The 20,591-nt window shown below is 42.5% G+C and overlaps 1 protein-coding gene across 8 annotated transcripts in view; it reads left to right on the top strand.

Moving 5' to 3' along the window:
• pak5 (p21 protein (Cdc42/Rac)-activated kinase 5) overlaps positions 1-20,591 on the top strand; it is a 75,216-nt gene that overhangs the window by 32,607 nt on the left and 22,018 nt on the right. For 6 of the 8 annotated variants that reach the window (XM_084377763.1, XM_084377761.1, XM_084377760.1 and 3 more), the window contains exons 2-3: positions 896-1,119; positions 3,867-3,911. In XM_084377763.1, the coding sequence (XP_084233889.1) occupies positions 916-1,119; positions 3,867-3,911 (249 nt within the window). In that variant the 5' untranslated portion in view covers positions 896-915. Of the gene's footprint in view, positions 1-895; positions 1,120-3,866; positions 3,912-10,797; positions 10,966-20,591 lie in introns of those variants that run through there. The other 2 variants (XM_084377765.1, XM_084377766.1) reach the window with 2 other exon arrangements.

Below are 20,591 nucleotides of genomic sequence, written 5' to 3'. Positions count from 1 at the left end.
TTCAACTGTGCAGCTTTTCAGGCCTGGAAAGGAAAAACTAATTGATTGCTATAGCAACTTTATTAAAACCAGGGCCATTATCAGCTCAGTCGTCTTTCTTATTACTGCCTGCTTTGAAATCTGATGCAGTTTGCTGTTGTATAAAGGTGTTAATACCTTTATAGATGTTTCTTTGCCATGCCGTGCAACACAGTGTGCCATCTGTAAGGCTCGGTATTGGATTAAAAGGCAGGTGAGAGATGGCTGGCAAGATAATAAAAGATCCTGAGGCATATTTAGACAACATCAAGTGTTGCTGCAGACCAAATCTCTGCAAATAATTCTTTATTTTTACACCAGATAAACAAGTTGGTGCAGGTTTGCTTGTAAACTTGAGCGGATAAGGGGAACAAACTTTTGTACCATCACTGGTATAAGGACACACAGTAAAGCGTAACAAGGCGTATGCATCAACTCACTGACACCTTAAAGGACCATTGTACAGTACCTCCAAATTACATGTCAAAACGTTGACACGTATGTGCTCACGCTCTGCTGTTCGCAACAAAACATGTAATTTAGGCCTCATTTTGTCAGAAAAGTGCACGTTTGATAGCGCTGTGGTGCAAACTAGACAAAAAACTGCACTCTTCTGCATCCACTCAACCTGATGTAGTGTCACACCTCCTTTATACACTTAGATATGAATGAATGCATTCAAGGTCATTGTGCCAAACAGGCTCAAGTGGAGGAGAGAATGAACGTGGAAGATCGAGCAACACTCTGAAAGGCAGAAACTTGAGCTGCCCTTCAAAATAAGAGTATTTAGTCAGTGCAGACAATATGCAATTGTGCAATTATTCATCCGTGCTGCAGTTAGAATATTAACCCGCGACTGTCCTCTTCGCTTTGCCAGGTTTGCCAGGGTTTTCCAGCATGTTTGGGAAGAAGAAGAAACGGCTGGAGATCTCAGCTCCGTCTAACTTTGAGCACCGGGTCCACACGGGCTTCGACCCGCGGGAGCAGAAGTTCACCGGGCTGCCGCAGCAATGGCAGAGCCTCCTGGCGGACACTGCGAACCGGCCCAAGCCCATGGTGGACCCCTCCTACATCACCCCCATCCAGCTGGCACCAATGAAGGTAGAGTGTGAATGGACAGACGGCATCAAACTGGGGGACAAAATGATTATCATTTTCTGTCTTATTGACTCGCCTCACCTTTCCCCATCCCCTCTGTTTCTCCCCTCCTGGTACCCCCCCCCCCCCATCACTCTTCTGAAGCTACTCCACTACTTTTCTTATATTTGTTGTCACTCTGTAAATATCTCTCTCTTCAGTGTCGCTGTTACTGTATGTCCCCACTTCATCCTCCACTTGTTACACAAGTTGTTGTTTTTTCTTCCGAGGCAAAATAGTTAATTCTCCAGTGCCATCTGGCCACTTCACACTATTCAAATTGCCCTGGTGTATGTAATAATAGTTATTATATTGCTTTAAACCTGCATTAAGCAATTTTGTGATATTACACAAACACTGAATGACTCCCCCCGAGTGCCAAATCCACTGAGAACTTGTAAAGGAAATGAAATGTTGAGCTCAGAAGCAAATAAAATGAAGCGATGCTCAGTAGCTTTTGTGTTCTATACTGTTACTTTGCCGACTTTATGACACTCCTCTCTACTTGTGCTGCTGTTTCACTACATTTCATCATGTCAAATTTCAGTGGTTTTATAAGAAAAGGTAAAACAAGGAGCAGCACCCGCCACATCTCAACAGGAGACGTGCTTCCTGCTCGTGGCTTGTTTTACTCCCTCTCTGCACAATGACGATGTCCTGAAAGCAATTGGACTCAAAACATCTTGAGAAATGAAGGAAAAATTCAATGTGCCATTAATTTGTGGCCTCAGTGGCTGCTCATACAGTTTATTCACAGACAACTCTTTTGGTTGTAGCTCCGTTTAGCTCAGTGCTTTGGCTCTGCAGCTTGTAGCAGCTCTGTTCTGTGGTTTTACTGTAATTCCCCTGCATCAGCCCACATTACAGGCCGCACTGTATTGTTGAGTCTTAACTCACTCAACACTGCCAAGTGCAAAGTGGCTGTGAATTGGGGTGAACGAGAGGGTTGAGAGGTAGAAAGCTGAGCATCAAAGGCAGAGATAGAGAGAATAAGTACAGCTATTGTTACAACATGTCCTCAAACCTAAACCTTGAATGAGTTGTTTGCCAGTGACAACAGATATTACTGTCCCAAAATGAAATGATGTAAGTTACCTACGTATGTGATTCTACATAATGTACATAATATTTAAGTTTAGTATCCTACGCCACAAGGTTAACATTGCAAAACAGTTGCAGTTTGGGTTAAAATAAATATGCTGCATATGTTACATAACTTAATTTACATACATAACATTAAATAAGTTGACTTTTGTTTTCACACAGGACATGAACAGCTGTCTCCTGGCTGAAAGTCCTGTTCTTTATCTATCCATCCACCCCAACCTCCTCCACACATAGACGTTCTTGCTCCTTATACTGTTACTTGACTTCCTCCTTTGCTCCTGTAATAATTACTACGGACACTAGAGGTCGCTGCAGAGGTAAACACCAGCTGTTTTCACTTCCTTAAAGGTGCAATATGTAAATAACAGTTTTGACATTATCTCAAAGAAATCTCATATTGGCTTGCAGAGATATCTAATGCAGCTACTACCAATCCAAGTCCAGATCACTGGGTGCAAGGCTAACTGAGCTACCTAGCAGCAGTTAGCGGTTACTCTGATGATATGTTGCCTCCTATTTGTTTGGAGTATGAACTCAAGAGATGTTCAGTTCTTGCATATTGCACCTTTAAAGCAGCTACTAAATCCTTAAAGCAGGAACATGTAATACTCTATTCTTTAAAATATCGAAGAGAAAGAAAAGACCTACAAATATGATAGAAAATAAAGGCCTGGATAATTGTTTGAGGAGTGAGATCAAGCCATAGGTCAGTGAGATCAGTCTGAGACGCTCATGTTCTGCCCCCTGCTGGTCAGAAATTGCTTAATGCAGCTTTAAAAGACAATAACTTATTTAACTTCTCCATCAAACAATGTCGCAATCTCAGAAACCCTGATGCAGACTGACGTGTCTTCTTCATCCGGCTGTGTGATTTCTCCTTCTTACCTCCCCAGTGATTGTGACTGTGTGTCTCCTCTTGTCTCCGAACCTTCCGAGTGTCTCCTCTGATGTGTTGTTGTTCATTGGTTCTTCTTGACATATCGCATCGACACATTTGATCAACTGAAAAAGGGGCTGTAGCTAATTATTACACACATCTAACTGTTTGATAAAATGCTCCTTAACACTGTCTGTGCACCTTTCTCTGGGTTGTAGCAGAACATACAGATGTTTTTCTTTCAAGGCCCTTCTCTTGCTTACCGGAGTTACTGGAGGTTTCTTCCTCTCGGGTCTTCACAGGAGCACTTTTGTTTTTTCTCTTCCATTGTACTTGTCTGTGGTCCCATCATACTGCACGTGTGACCCAATGCCCTTCAGCTTTTGATATCTTGGACACTTTCCTGTGTGTGTTACAACACCTGCTTACACCATTTTTTGTCCACCTTGATAATACTTTAAAGACACTCGCCCCATAAATGTTTCAGGTTGAAAGTTGACATAAAGCACTGCAGCAGTTGCTCACATTTGAATACATCTAAAAAAAAAATAATAATAATCCACTGCATTAATCATAAGTCTCTGAGGAACCAATTACAGGTCCCGCTGACAGGAAAATACATAATCAGACATCCACAAAAGTCCTGTAACGGAGAACAGCAATATGCCACAGGAGATATCTCTGAAGAGGGGGAAACAAGACAATAATTCTCTTGCTCTCTTCACAGATATCTCCCAAGAAAGTCCGGTCATCCGAAACGCCGTTGCCCAAAGTATGACTTCCTTTTCCCTTCTGTTTTTAACCCCCCCTTTTCTTTTTCTTTTTTATCTTTTCTTTTTTTTTTTTTTTTTTTTTGTTGATCGTCTCTCACACAGTCCCAACTTTTGTTTCCACATCTCTCCTCCGCTGCCTGCTGCCATGCATTCAGGTGGAGGTGGCGTGTCAGCAGGAACAGGGAGAACACACTTGAGAATGACTCCACACACATGACATAACCACATCGCTCTGCCAAGTCTTTTCTTAGGCCTCATCATCTCCACTCTCTCCCTTTTTGCTTCATTCGCATGAGCCCTCCCCACAAGTGACGAGATTAGCTGTAGCGGCATGTTCCCCTTGTTTCTCACCCTTTTGCTACGGAGACGCCATTGATAATGATGATAATGATGATGATGATGGTGATGATGATGATGATGCTGAGATGCGAAGTGCATGTTGCCGTGACGGCTGGTTCTGCTCTGCTGTAGGCCTCAGCTCTGTGGAGGTGATAAAGGGTTGGCATGTGTTAGGAGAACCCTTTCTACGATCAGAACCGGCAAAGTCGGGCCGAGGAAAGACCCCTCTCCTCTCCTCTCCTCTCCTTTCCTTTCCTTTCCTCTCCTCTCCTCTCCTCTCCTTTCCTTTCCTCTCCTCTCCTCTCCTCTCCTCTCCTCTCCTCTCCTCAGTAAAAATACAGACTTTTTGCAAGTTCATCTTGAAGTCTGGGCTCAGTTTTTCTCCAGCTGTTTTGGCACTTGAGAAAGTTATAAGGTGCTTGCCAACAGTTTTTAATTATCAGGCTTAAACAAGATGTGCCCATATCTGTCACATCATTTTATAGCTCGGTATTAAAAATAAGTGATAATCGAGGAGGTGGATAATAAAAATATCTCGTGCTCTTCCGGTGGCCAAACTCATCGCTCCGGACAGCTGCCCGACAGCGCCAAATTTCAGATGATAGCCCATAATGGAAAAATATATTTCCAAGGGAAAATCATCACTGTGATGAAATTCAGTCACAGGAAACCAAAGTCATCCTGTGTGAGAACTTAGATAAACACAAGGAGGACCAGTGGTTGGTAATTCAGACTGTTACTACCACTGGAGTGGGTGGTGGAAATCACAGACGGATGACCTCCAGACTTAAATCGCTGATCAGCACATTTAAAATTAAAATCACTCTGCCAGATCCTCTCAGAATGCAGGATGCAGCTCTACTTTAAGCCTTTTAGACAAAAAAAAAAAAAACAGTATGGAAAGTAGTTTGATGTTACTTAGAAGAAGTCGGGGTCACTTCACTCCCACGTCAAATCTGAAGGATTATGCGTTGCGCTCACTCGAAGAATACAAACTAACACATTTGTGTGAGTGTGAAGTGGTGGAAGGAGTATAGTGATACTTAACTTAAGTAAAAGTGCTAATACCAAACTGTGATAATACTCTAATACAAGCAAAAGTCCTGCATTAAAAACCTTAAGTAAAAATATTAAGTATAATCAGCAAAATGTACGAAAAGTGTTTAACTTCCTGTCAAATTCAAACAAAACAAATTGGAGGCAGCATTTCACCACAGTTACTGCTAACTGCTGCTAACTGTAGCTGCTGCTAGCTAGTTAGCTTAATTAGTTGTGCAGTTAGTGGTCCGGACAGGGAGTTCAGAGCATGAGGGAAGTGTGGGTGTTTACACTGCTAGCACAGGAGCTTTGGATCTGGACAGGCCGGGGCTAGCTCGTTAGCACGCTAACCAAAGTATGCAGTGCAACACATACATTTTTAATGTCTTAGACTAAAATTCGTACATTTTGCACCTTTAATGTATATATTGCATTTTACCGCTGCAGATGTTTAAGGCTGGGCTAATTTCCAAAACATAAACTACAGCAATGCATCATATTCTGTAAGATAATAATTGCTAGCTTTGCTTTCATGTGAGCGCCATATATCTCTAAAAAAAAGTTTACAGTGTCAGAAAAACAGCCTGTTTTCTGCTTTGTCAGTGTATTTTCCCGCTAATCCAAGAAAGATTTTAAATAGTTTGTTTAGATTAAGAAGGAAGAGAATTTACTCAACCATTAAAGGAATTATTCATCCTTGAGTTTATCACGAACATCCAAAATCTCGGGTTTAATTTTTGCATTAAAATTGAATTACTCGAGTAAACGACCTCAGATTTGTACTCGAGTAAATGTAAGTCCATCACTCTGAGCCTGCTACCTTGAAGAAGCCAATGAAGGAAGCCATTTTGTTTGCTCTAATTAAGTGACACGGATGACACAATTACTACACTTATCATGTTAGCATTTAGTTGCTTTGTCGTCGTTTGTGATGGTCATTTGTCGCTCTAATGAGTGTGTGCGTTTGTGTTTATACTGTGTGTGTGTGTGTGTGTGTGTGTGTGTGTGTGTGTGTGTGTGTGACCCTGACTCCAAAGGTGGGCCGGGTTATTTATAGTGTCTCACCCATGGACTGATATACTTCTCCCCTGGTTGCCCTGACACATGATTGACGCAAGCCTTCCTCAGCTTGGCAGACTCCCCCAGCTCTGTGGAGTGTGTGTGTGTGTGTGTGTGTGTGTGTGTGTGTGTGTGCATGCAGGAGGGCCATGGATAAAGCGGTCTCCAGTCCGGTAGACCTCTAGTGATGTCCTTTACCGAACAGTTCAGAGGGACAGAGTACAGTAAAAGGTCAAAATGGTGTGTGTGGGTGTTTGCCTGTCATGTGTGCTCGTATATATTCTATATATTGCTGTGTGTGTGTGTGTGTGTGTGCGCAGGTAGAGCAGTTAGAGAGGTCGGCGCAGCCGTCATGCTGAAATAACCACTACCTCTGCCCTCCGGCTCACGCGCTCATCGTTTATTCACGAGGCTTGTTGCCTTGTTGTCAGACCGCTCATCTCAGCTGAGCATTAGTATTGCTTAAAGCCTCCACACCCCCCTCCACCTTCCTCCTCCTCCTCCTCCTCCTCCTACACCAGCGCTCAGCACACATGCTAATCCACAAGTATAGGCTAACACCATGCCCTAACAGCATTTCCATGTTTTAAACATTGTGCTCTTAAATCTTCTGCAGTCTGACAATCTGAAGTGTTTGTGCGATGTGTGTGTGTGTGTGTGTGTGGTGCATGAGTAAGGGCGCTATAACAAACCTCTATGCAGAACGTCTTCAGTTTTATGTTGCGCTTCTTGTATTGGTGTTGACGTACAGTGGCTGGTTCAAATGTGGGTGTGTGTGTGTGTGTGTGGGCGGGCCGTCGTTACATGTGTGTTAATGTGTTGCATTCGTTAGCGCCGGCAGGGGCTGTGCCGTGGCTATTATTAATGGCAGTCTCATGTTGCACCTTGACTTTAACACCCTCAAATTGCCGACTCCTATGCAGCTCAGGAGGTAATTTACCATGATGGTGTTTGAGTGTGTGTGTGGATTGGTATGTGCGAGTACAGTGTGTGTTTGCATGCATGTGTGTGCATGTGAGTGCCTCGGCCTGCTAATGCTATCTCCTAGTTCCTGTTTACTCATGTTTCCTTAACTGTGGGCCAATATTAGATGTCTGGGTTCTTGTAAATGGGAGACAGGATAGCCGGTGTAGGAAAGACGACACATGGAGATTCTTCAGTCAGTGGTCGTGTTTCTACTGTACTTCTTGCCTCATTTGGTCTTTTTGATACCTTTAAAGGACCTTTGTAGGATACAGCTTCTTTAAGACGTTGCAGAGAAACTTGTAATGTGTTCAACAGAAGGATAAGATTGATGTTCAACATCACCAGTACTGCAATTAATTAGCAGTATTTAGAAAATGAGTCAAAGCCATAAAAACCTGGAGTGAATTAACAAAACAGGTTTTCTAAAAACAGCGGTGAAGTTTATATCCTTTGCACAAGGTCAGGACGATGACAGCCGATAGAGAGGTGTAGTAATCTGTAGTCCTAAAACCCAGAAGTCAGTTAACATTTTTGCACATCTGGCTCCCTCCTCTCAAAGTCAATGGGATTTTTTGAATTGGTTTTTGGCTAAATGCCTGAAATAAGGTCTGTGGTGACCCATACGTTTTGTCATTAAATATCCCACAATTCATTTAAAAAAGGACTTACGTGTCTTACAAAAAGCAGTTGCTCACAAGTGGCTAAATGAGACCACAGGTGTTGTCAGGGGCATTAAGCGTCATCACACCGAACACGGAGACTCATCTACTCACTCGTCCGTCTTTACAGGCCGCCTGAATTATAGTAAATGTATGGTATACTTTGGGTTACTAGGATAGGTTTACATGCTTTAATGCTCAAAAACACATCAGTTTTCTCATACTGTCCAGTATTGCAACGCTGCATTCTGATTGGTCGGCTCACACACGCCTGAGCAGGCACCACTATCAACAGAGGAGCTGTGCTCAATCAATTCTTAGGTGCCAAACTAGCTGCTTGGCATAAACTATGCATATTTGTGACATGGTGATGTAGTGTGATGTCACAAAGTCACGGAAATAAAAGCGAGGCGTTTCAGGAGCAGTGTTTTCTGTGGGAGAGAGGAGCTTTAAGACCTTTAAGACCTTATTCTCCAGCCCCAGTAAACAGTAACCAAAAAATCCACCTGCTGCAGAGGGAGTGAAGAAGCTACAGGAGAAATGTTCATTTCCACTTTAACCTCAATACATGTTTTATTTGAAAGCAATATAAATTCTCTGTCTTTATCCCGGAGGTTGTCAAACCGCCCTCGAGGCCAGGACATCAGCATCAGTAAGCCAGTTAGAGAAAAAAGAAACAGCTTTAAGGATTTTACAGAAGACCGACCCGTAATGATTCCTGAGACCAACTTAAAGCTGATTCCTCCTAATTCTGCACTCGCTGCAGAGGAGAGACGTTCACGTTCACAGATAATAAGTGAACCTGGAGGGATCAGAGGAATAATATATGCGCATCATGTTTTAAGGTGGATATTTCTCTTTAATTCCCCCTCTCTCTTCTTCAAATCACACGCTCCTCTCCCGGATGAAGATCAAATCCCCACCTCGTATCTCCTGATATCTGAGTTATTATTCTGACTGTCTTTGAAAGCAAACACAGCAGAGCAGCGACTGCTTGTACTCTCAAAATGAAACGGACGTCAGACATCAGCTTTTTTTTCCCCATCTCTATTTATCTGTAGTATAACAACTGACAGCGTGGCTTCATGATGATATCAATTTCAGTCTCGCTCCACGTGGGTGTGAAGTTAATGTGATAGTAGTTTAATGGCTTCAGTTGAGCCACAGGTTTCCCCGCAAATGATTCTTGATAAGGAGACATTTTTAAAGCTGTCTGTATGCATTTAGATTTCCATATTCAAAGTGTCTTTGGCAGCGCTTTGATTTGTAGTGAAGGGCAGGGAGGATGGCATTCAGGATGATGTTGGTATTTAGAGATAAATTGGTGTTTTAGTCGGGATGCCGTTTAGTGTTACTGCTGCAGGAGCTGCAGGAAGGGGAACCATGTGGCGAGCGAGAGTACGGCGTGCACGGTGTGAACGTCACCGGTTTCACATCAGAACTAACATTTACAAAGCCGCCGGAGGCTCATACATATGCATCAGACATGTGCATAATGATATTTTCTGTAATAAAGAGTCCACCCTTGGAAAGACACATGATGAGCAGTGCATTCCAGGAGCGATTATATAACGACAATGTACTTCTTCTGTTGTTTGTGATTTCATGCCTTTCCTAAAAATGACTGCTGACAGCCTCCGGAGTGCATGCCTAAACTTCTTCTTCTTGCATTCAGCTGTGGGTGACATGTACTGTAGGTAGTGTAGGTGGAGAGAAGCTCGCTGATATTTTAGGTGGCTGAACATCTCTGCGCTGTCAAACCCATTATAGCTGCGCTGAAAATATCTTATCCTTACATCACATTGGAAGTGGAAATAATGCGACAGAATGTGCCCAGAATTATACTGTACATTGCCAGTAGATGTTATTTAACGGTGTCGAGGTTAAATTTGTTCATTTTTAGGAGCACTTTATGGGCGGTCTGCTGCAAGTCAGCCACGAAAATCATATTTTATTGACTTAAAGGGCAACTCCACCAATTGTACACATTCAAGTGTGTTTACAGGTCTTCAGGAGTACGACTGCATGTGTGGAAAAAGTAGTTTAAAGTCTCGTGACTGGCTCCAGAGGAAGCTGCATGTAATCTGATGAATTGCCTCCAGTGACGTCACACGGGCTTGTGATAGCTGACCAATCAGAGCAGGCTGGGCTTTTCGGGTGGTGGCCTTAAAGGTGCCGCCTGTCGTATACATATTCAAAGCAGATAGGGGGCAGCATATCACTAGAGAAACCACTAACTGTAGCTGTTGTTAGCCAGTTAGCTTAGTTAGCCATGCAGCTTGCGATACAGACAAGGAGCACAGATCAACGGGGAGGTGTCGATGTTTATACGGCTAGCACAGAGCTTAGGACCAGGACAGGATGGGGCTAGCATGCTAACTTCAGTAGATCTCTCTGCAACACAATATTACACCTCAGCGTTCAGACTACAGAGGGTGAATAGAGGTGCTGCAGCAATGGACAGTGTGAAAACAATGTGTTTTTGAACGTTAAAAGCAGGTGAACATTTTCCAGTAGACACCGACAATAAAAGAAATAACACGAAAGCGTAATGTGAGACCTTTAAATGATGCTAAATCTTGCAGTGTGTGTGAGACAATGAGACAGAGGAATGGGCTGGCACAGGCCGAGCAAAAGGCACGTGACAACTGGCACGATGCTCAGGGTGATAACTGGTACAGCACTACTGTAAATGTCACTGGGTCAGTAATAGCAGAGTACAGCCCCCCTCCCCACCACCACCACCACCACCACCGCTTTTGGCAGGTGATGAAGGCGGGATCATTGGGTCTCTGTAGAGGGTGTCTTGCTGCGGGTGCAGAGGTCCAGACCTCCAGCTGCAGAGCGGCTCGTCATGGCCGGGGGTCGAGGAGCGGGAGAGAGGGCCGAGGGACCGCAAGAGACGGGGAAGCTGCGGCAGCTGAGGCCGATAAAGACCGAGGAGGCGGTGGTGTTTAAACCCCAGGCCCAGACGATTCATAAACAGTTACAGGTGGGGTGTTTGACTGTTTCTGCGTCTGCTGAGCCAAGGCTGCATGCTGGTATGCTGGCTATGCAGATTCGTCTGTGCAACAGGTCTCAGCTCTGTCTGCCAGCAGTTCCCAGCACTTAATGAAAACATGTTAGACTAAACAGTGATGGTGCAGGTGAGACAGTTTATTCTGACAGTTTGTGCTGAGATTACAGATATCTGGTGTTTAAAAGGTCACATATTAGTTTCTATTTTTGTTGCGTTTTTTAACACTGAGCTGTAACACACCGTGAGTTATAGCTGTACAGTGCGCAGGTTGTTTTCTCATGTTTCCCGAGAGAGAGAGGGCAGGTTTGCGCTCAAAGCGGTGCCTGGCAGAGTTATTTTTGTAGCATTGCTGGGTTTGCTGTACGTGTACGTATAGGAAAGGGAGCTCGGAGAGATAGTGTTTCTGATTTAACAGGGTCACCCAGTCCTTGCTTCAGGGGGCAGAAATGCAAACCTGTGTCTTTATTGAACAGGGAAGCAGGCTATTATGGTTCTGACATGTGCGCGCAGAGAGTTGCTAATTTGAGGAGGCATTTTATTGCTGTTTATTAATGACGTTGGACGAGCTCCAAGGCAAGTGGACTGTCCAGACTGAGAATGAATGAGGGCTAGACAAGCGCTTGGATGTGGAGCAGGTCCAGAATCCCTAAATTTGCTTCTGTAACCCCAAAAGCCTGTCAGATGTTCTTGTTATTGGATGGAGAGGAACATGAAATGAGACAGTTGTCTATTATTTGTTTGCAATACATACAGATACACATGTACATTACAGTATTTCTCTGCTCCCAATCTGCCAAACTGCATCTGCGCTCCGGCCTGTCATGCGCGATGACTGTGGCATTCGCTCAGCTTCCTAATGGACACAAAGGAAAAAGTTGGACGCTGTGATCAATATGCGTTTAATTTCGAGTTTAATTTGAATTGGGCTCTGTGTGTAATACATTGCGTCCTACATTGATTGAGGATTAAATTGGTCAAAGCAGAAATAGACTTGAAGGAAAACATCTCCTGATTGATGCGAGTCTGCGCAGGCACGCACGCTCGCGCACAAAACAGACAGAGAGAGCATCTGTCTTTCTTGGCACCGAGCTGAAGTGGATGGCATTGATTTAGACCCCCTCTCATTCCTTCCTCCACTCTGCTCCTCCTCCTCCTTTTGCTTTCCTTACTTTGTCTCCTCTCGCGGCTGCCATTCACAGTCGCACTCTGCAAATCACCTCTCGCGGAGGCTTCGGAGCCACAGTCGGCGGGGGAATTTTGGCTTTCAGCGACGTGCGCCGCGCTCTGCCAGGGCAGCTCAAAATGTCCTGGCGAACAACCATCCTTCAGTGTCTGAATGTGGGCTTTTTGGAAGGACATTTAGGCTGTGAATTTTAAATAGGGACGGATTGTTGAAGGAAAAACTGATTTGGGATGACTGGTGTGTCATGCTTGAAAAGCTGCAAGTTGGTAATGAGTTGTGAAGTGCTCACCAGTGTCCCAATGAGAAGCTGCAGGGTGACTTTTCTGATCTTCTCGAACACATAAATGCTCCGTGTCCTGTGGACTGAGTGTAAATGTGCTTCTTTTTGCCCCCCTCATAACTCTAATGTGGATATTTGCATCCCAGTGAAACAGATCTCAGCCCTTGAAAAAATCAGCGTCATCGCTGTGGACAAGCTGGTGTCTCTGAAAGTTAATGCCTGGACCTGCAGTATCCTCCTGTGGCCACATAGCAAACTACAACTCCCAGCTCAGTGTTTTTCAAATCATTCACTTCCTTTGTTCCTCGTGGAAGAACAATGAATGAAAATCACTTTTTGAGGTTGTCTGTGAGCAGATTAGAGTCACATCTGTGAGACAGGATAATAATGTCATCACAGAAAATTTCAGCTAATTTTCTCATATTTTCAAATGAATCACATGTTATAAAAGTATTCATAATTAGTTGTTTTTTACTTTACTTATTTTTAATGAGACTGTGGATCATAAACATCACACCTGGATTGAATGCTTTATTGGCTTTTAAATACTATTCACGGTACACTGTAAAATACCAGAAGACAATCCATGCTGTAGAGACAGGAAGTCATGTTGTAAGCAGCTGCTCAGTGCTCCCTTTACGCTGCTTTAGTTACTAACTGTGCTGCTTTCTGCTCATTGGTTACTGTTTATTTGCACATTACTACCCGGGGTGCAGTTTTACTCTTAAATAACTACCTCATAGTTATATATTTATATTTTCTTCTTCTTCTTTTTAAAATATCACTCTTTTTATATTATTTCCTCCTTAACAACAAGCGTGCCCTGGTATTTCCGTTGTGTTTCTCAGCAAGTGTCTCTTAGCTAACATCTAGTTATTTATTTTGATGCATGCTGCAAGACCTTCACTGTTTATATCACGTTTTTACAAACTGTGATCATGATCAGTGACAGACTTTGGACCGAGCTCCTATAGATCCTTGAAAATGTGTGAATTTGAAAAAAAAAACTACATAAATACACAGGAGTCATTTAAAGTGCTTGGATTTATATATTTTGTCCAAGAATAGAAACTTTGATTTTGTCTTTTTGCTTAACATTAGTAAACAGGCTACGTCATTGTTTCATGTACAAGCTGCTTCAAGTTAAGTTGTGTTGTTAAGCTAGTGCTAATGAAATAAAGGACTTACTTTGCTGTCGTAAATAAGCCTCTGCCTCACTAAACTTAGATATATTGTTCTGCCGTGCTGTGTGAGAGAAGGTAAAAGCCTCGCTCTCTATTTAAAGGTCCAGCGTGGAGGATTTAGTGGCATCTAATGGTTTGCTTGCAGATTGTAAATCAACTGAATACCTTTCCCATCGTCCCACCCTAAAGTGGCCCTGGTAAAAGTGAAGGGCCCTCTCTGGAGCCAGTGTTTGGTTTGTCCACTCTGGGCTACCGTAGAAACATGGCCGTTCAACATGGCGGCCATGCAGAAACTGAGCGTAAGAGGAAGCACGTCCCCTGTCGATAAAAAAGGCTGAATCTTAGTTCACTAAAACACAACAATTCTTAGTTTCACGTGATTATACACTAGTGAAAACATTACGTTAACTACAAAAGCATTAATTAGGAATATGACCTCACATTTCTGTAAATAGATCCCCATAAATCCTACACACTGGACCTTTAATTGTTGTGTGTAAGCTTCTTTAAAGCCTGCTAGTTCTCATTATAAAACTCTCTGTGCTGTAACATTAATTAACCTTGATCCATGTCTCACGTTATGCCACGGCGGGTCCTTGAATTTGAGAGAACTGGGCCTGGAAAATCCTTGAAAAATCCTTGACTTAGATGCTCAAGAAGGTGTGGGAACGCTGCTAAGAGTTTAGAGGCATGCTAGCAGCTCTGTGAGGTTGTGCTGAGGCACAGTGGGGCTTTGGGCTGAATGCTAATGCCAGCCTGACAACTGGAACGCTAACCTGCTGCAGGTTTAGCAGGTGTAACGTTTAGCTCGTTCACCATTTTAGCGCAAAGAACAATACACAATGATAATGTGTGCCGTAGTAAACTCATTCACATTCATAATAGGCCGTCAGTCTATCCTTTGATTGTGACCTTGACAGATACAGGATGAAAGCGTGTGTGTGTGTGTGTGTGTGTGTGTGTGTGTGTGTGTGTGTGTGTGTGTGTGAGCAGAAACGAGGGGAGAAAAGAAAACAGGAGGTCTAATGAGTGTAAGAAGGAGTACAAACTGAGCGTTGAATGATTACGGTCGGGGCGGAGATGTGATGTAGGAGTCTATAACTGTCTGACGGGCTCAGATTAATGAGCGCTGCTGTGTAATTAATCTATAGCGGGCAGCTGTCTGTTTATCTGTCTCCGAGTTGACAAGGAGATAAGTGAGGGACATCTAATTGATCTCCTCTTCTTCTTCTTCTTGCTCTCTGTATCCCCTCCCCTCTCCTCCTTTGGATCAGAAAGTTTCCCTGACAGTGACGAGCTGTCTCTGAAACTCCTTGAAAAAAAAGGAAGACCTCGCCAGAAACCTCTCGGATCACAAGGGCTAAGTGATCCCACAGCAACTGCAGTTTATTTATTCTGCTTATTAACTTAATGTTATTACATTTTCTAGACATTTCTGGCGGCTGTGTTTCTGAATCAGCCTAAATCTGCCAGTGCTTAAACCGATGGAAAGAAAAAAAAGCAGGGTGTCCAGGCTTTACTGCGCTAATATGCTTAAGGTCGGGGATTTGGTCCGACTGTATGTTTGTATTTCATTATGCTTCCACCACTAATCCATTTTGCTGGAAATCATCCCCCGTTCCATGCGTCGCAGCCTGTTTGACTCATGCATCCCGGGGCTTGTAGTGGAGGCTCTACCCAGCTGAGGTCAAAGGTGACTGGGTCACACTGGTCTGAGCTGCCGGCTGGGGAGCTGTGGGGGTCGGAGGCATCACATCAGGGGAGGAAAACACGGCCACAAATATGCACCGGCTCGTGTGAGGGCCTCCACAGTCCGCCTTCAGCAGCCTGATACACGTAAACAAACATGCACACGATACATAAACTGATGCTGTACAATCTGATACATGTGCACAAACATTCATCCTATTGAACAGCACCAGAGTCACAGGCTTGGATTTGTACAGTATGCTGCTGAGAGATATGAAAGGGAATGGAGGCAGTGCAGTTTCCCACTTTTGTTTTCGCTTCTGACCCTTAAATAATGAAATGTCATTCATTCATTCATTTGAATAGATTTTAGCGATCTGAAGAATTAAAACTTAAAGAGGTCATATAATGCTTTTTGGGTTTTTGCCTTTCCTTTATTGCGTCTGCAAAGTGAAAAACCCAAAGTCCACACCAAAGGGAGTTACTCTCTCGCACAGAAAATGCCCCTGCACTGCCTGAAGCCTGGTTTGGAGTCGAGCCTTTACTCCCGTTACTTATGTGCGTCACTATGTAACCTTTATTTAAGATTCTCAGAGAAATCATTGAGGTTAACATTTGTTCATAATGATGCAGAGATTACACCATGGAGATATATGTATATATATAATTTATGATTTGCCACTAAGCCATTTAATGGTAAAGTTTAATTTCAAGGTTGGCCTGTACGTTCTCTTTTTTTCTGGCAAAGCAGAAACTGTTAAAATTGTGTTACAGACCTTCACAAGTGAATATCACTTAAATGGTAAGAATAAAAAATAATAGAAAATGGTAAAATAAAAAATATGTTTGGGGAAATATTTAATAAAGGCTTTCCATCATGTTACAATATACTGAAGGATAATGTTGGATACAATGAACGACAAGTAGACTCAACTATGACATGGTGAACATGATGCCGTGGTGATTGACATCACCTGCTGTGTTGAGGCCAGATATTGGCTGATATTTTGGGTAGACATGATTGTAGTCCTTTGATATACAAGGTTAAGGAGTCACTGCAGCTCAAACACCTCCTAGACTGTGCTGGAAGTTAGATGTTTTTTTTACTTATAGGTTGTAGTTGTAAGAGTAAAACGTCCTGATCAATATGCAGCGACTTCCATTCTTCTCTTTCCCTCATTCCTTTATCCATATGTGCACAAAGAAAGACAAACATTCGCTCTAAGACATGGTAATCGGCTTTTAGCGGAGCTCTTTTCAGCTCCGATCATATCCACCTATTCAATTAAACCCTGGGTGAGCAGGCCCTCCTCAGCATGTTGAGATGATGGTTATTACTGTAACTAACAGGCAGCAGGATGGCCTGAGGAAACAGGTCAGCTCACAGCCTATTAATCATGGAAACGCTCCAAAATCCGCTCCTTTAATAATCCTGTTCGTGTTTGCTAAGACGCCGTCTTCGGTTCCAGCTAATAACATGTCAAGAAATCAGTGAAACCGCTCCGTGAAATCCTCGGCTAAGTAACACAGGTGGGTCAACCTGTCAGCCTGCGTACTGATCTGAGGTCATATTCGACTGGGTTTCGGGGTCAGGATTAGTCGTTCTAATTAATAACTGAGATCCGAGATATGTGCCTCAGGGGATCTTATTACCAGAAGCCTCACTGTACTTTGTCCCTTAATCAGTGAAATTAACCTCCACATCATTTTATTTCACGGTTATTTCGTAGTTCAGGCGGTTAGTGCTGTGTCCGACCAGCAGAGAGCAGCAGAGCACAAGATACTTACTGTGCTTTTAATTGACTTTCTAGGCATTATTATGAGAAAGTCTGATAGCCACGGCTGTATCAATCTGTGCGATAGAGCTTCATTGTTGTCCTACGAACACATCAATGAGCAACAGTGTTGCACCAGATGACACATCCCCTCATTATAATAAACACGGCACTGTCATGTTCTTTGAGTCCGTCTCAGAAACACTGTTCTGCTGCCATGAAGTCACTTGAGCACCAAATGTCATCATGTATCATTCCTCAGCTGAAAATAGTCCCCAAGAAAGTGACTCTTTACTCGTGTTTGACTGATGGTTGCTGAGAACGAGCTGTGTTAGGATAATAATGAGCCTTTATAGAAAATCTAATTTAAGAGTTACATTTCCAGTTGGAAAATATTGGTGGTTTTGGTCTTTTTGTGTGGTTTGTTGACAAGATAAAAAATATAGAATAAGACCAACATTATCCTTTAATATGTATTTCCTTTAATGTCCCACCACTGTTTTACATGGTAAGTTGTTATTCGTGTTTGTGTTTATGAAGAATAACAAGAATTTATTTTTCCACCATGTTTGTTCGATACAATCTCCTACTAGAAGCAGCAACACCATGCTGATATTTACATCTTCACAAATAATTTTGTTTTAATTGTTGCATATCACCTCTCTACTAGAAGTATTAGTAAACTGTTGAAAAAAATCAACATATTTAAATTAATTTGATGAATGACCTTATTTAAAAAATATTATTTTTTGTATATATTGTGCTTTAATTAGGCACAGTAATGATTTGAGGTTTAACGTGTTCACCATTTAGGTACAATACATATTGTATTGTAGTACTCAGTCACATTCATAAATTAATGCCTTCAGTAAGCTAGGCTTCTCTTTTTTAGTATTAAACTAAACACTCAGTGTTGTAAAAAGTACCCAGAAGTCATACTTGAGTAAAATTAAAGACACTGTGTTAAAATATTACTTTGGTAATATAACTGATATTAAATGTACTTAAGCCAAAAGTAATTTTCTGGCGACAAATATACTTAAATATCAAACATATAATAGAAATATATTATACATATTTGTACATGTATGCATAGGTTTAATTTGCACTGGAGACACTTTTTTAAATGTCTAGTTTTGTCCCTCGTCACTTTTCAAAAGCCTAATTTGTTAAAAATGTTCTGAAAATGTTTATTCCCCCACGAAATATTAACTCACAAATGAACGTGCGATGCATGCACTGATGCTTTCTACAGTAGATGTGATGTTTGCATTGTTTGATTGACATGGTGTTGAGGTTGTGGGTGTGATGCATATGGATGACTGCACTATTGGATCCAATATTCAGGAATCATAAAATGAATAAAATGAATTAATTTTGAAGAACAAGTACTTCAAAATTGTACTTAAACTGTGCTTGCCCTAAAATAAAGTTGTAGTCAATAGTGGAGCCTAAATACATTTTAGCTGAAGCAGTTGTTGCTTGTACCTCTTCCATCCAGCAGAGGGAGCTAGAGGATAAGAACACCTGATCTTCCTGCTCACCTGAATCGTGTGAGATGATCTGTTTAAATCCACGTTATGTTTGCTGTGAATTCGTGCATCGTCGTTAGAGATACGAGCTCTTGTCTTGTACACCATCACGCTACCGAACACACCCAGCTGTTTGTGTTTTCGTCTCCCAGTGAATGATGGATGTCCTGTTTCATACAAACAATATCGTCACTTCTTTGTGTATGCATCAGCCGTGGACGATGCTCCGTTTGATCGTCCATTAATCAGCACCGTAGGTCATGTTTGAGACACTCTGAGGAGAGTCGTGCCTAGTCCCTTTTGTCTGCCGTCTCGAGGGCTCTCCGATGTTATCTTCCTCAGACGGCCGTGAATAAGCTTCTGTTCACAAATTGGTCACCGATGCAGAAGGATACTGCACTTCAGGAGCGGCAGGAGTAGTAGTGGAAGTGTGTGCTGACTGTGTGTGTGTGTGTGCAGGATACCCCACGCATGCTTGTTCTCTGCAGTGTGAGTCGTGACGGGGAGATTCACAGAGACGGTGCATGGGATTTATACAAAAAGAGGAAGAGGGAGAGGGAGAGGAAGAGTCGTGCAATGTGGATGGAGGAAGAGGAATATTTCTGTTAGACTAGAAGATGTACAGCAGTTGATGTGTTACAGCCCGTCAGCAAGCATGTTCCAGTAAAACAACAGAACCTATATGTGGTCGTGTTCTGGCAGGAGTGAGAGCCGAGAGTAGGTGTGTTGAGTAGGCGATGTTCTGCAGTGTGTGTCTGTGCGTGTGTGTGTGTGTGTGTGTGTGTGTCAGAGTCAGAGAGAGAGAGTGGGGGTGTGGTAGGTGATGAGCTTCCATGTGTGACTAAAGACTCACCAATGGGAGGAGTTACACATCTGCCTCTGTCGTAGTGCATGTGTGCGTGTTTTTAAACCCGTCAGGCTATGTACTGTGTGTGTGTGTGTGTGTGTGTGTGTGTGTGTGTGTGTGAGCAAATTCTGGGAAGGAAAACGTGGAGAACGTCCTCACACAACAAATTCCTGGAAATAGGTGATGTTTCAACCAGGCCTGAAACAACTGAGCAGTAAATTAATCATTAACCGTTCTTATAATCAATTAATAATTTTAATCGTTTATCAAGCAAAAAAGTCAAACATTGCATATATTTGGATTTTGGACTGATGGTTGGATGAAAGGTGTCATCTGAAGAGGATTTGTTGCCGTGTTGACTATTTTCTTATTTTTTTACAGTCAACCTTTATATTAATTACTCTTTAATAGAAAAAGAAAAATCAACAGTTTGTTTGTCCACTGATGTTTGAACAAATAGCAATTGACAACATGCAAGAAAGTGTTTTTTGGGGAAGTTTTTTGCTTTGAATCAAGGCACTAATACAGAGGGCGTTGTCTGCTGTACAGATTGAAATGCCCCTTGAGGCATAATATGATTTGTGTTATTAGGCTATATAAATACAATAGATTTGATTTGACTACTAACTAGCTATTCCAACATGGTCGGGTTGAAATGTTGTTGATTTCAGTCCAATTTTAAAAGCTGTGTGTACTCCCTACTTTTATGAGTGTGTGTGTGTCTACAGCAAATCAAGTATTTTCTTCTAAACAGAGCAATATATCTTGTTGAAAAACAAAAGTCAGTCACAAATACTTTTTCAACACTAAAGCAAGCGTTAACAGGGGATCTCAGTGTTCAGACGTCAGAATCTAGTTTTCAAAAGGATTATAGAGGCCGAAATATTTCAGTATTCTCGTCAGAAGGTCAAATAGCTTCACCAGCCCCAAGCCTCAGGGTGTGTGTGTCTGACCGTTACTGTAACCCTACGAATCCAACGACCTAACGACATTCACGCAGCTTCACACCATGATTGGCCAGCTGTGCAGAAATGAGAGAGGAGCCAGGGTTTGAAATCCTCTTTCTGGCTTTTTTTAAATTCTATGAATCTTTTTCAGAAGAGGCTGTT

This window comes from Pagrus pagrus (genome assembly GCF_965226575.1).
Source record: "Pagrus pagrus genome assembly, chromosome: 16".
Lineage (NCBI taxonomy): Eukaryota > Metazoa > Chordata > Actinopteri > Spariformes > Sparidae > Pagrus > Pagrus pagrus.
Note: the sequence above shows the minus strand (reverse complement) of the source record. Positions and strands in the feature narration are given on the sequence as shown.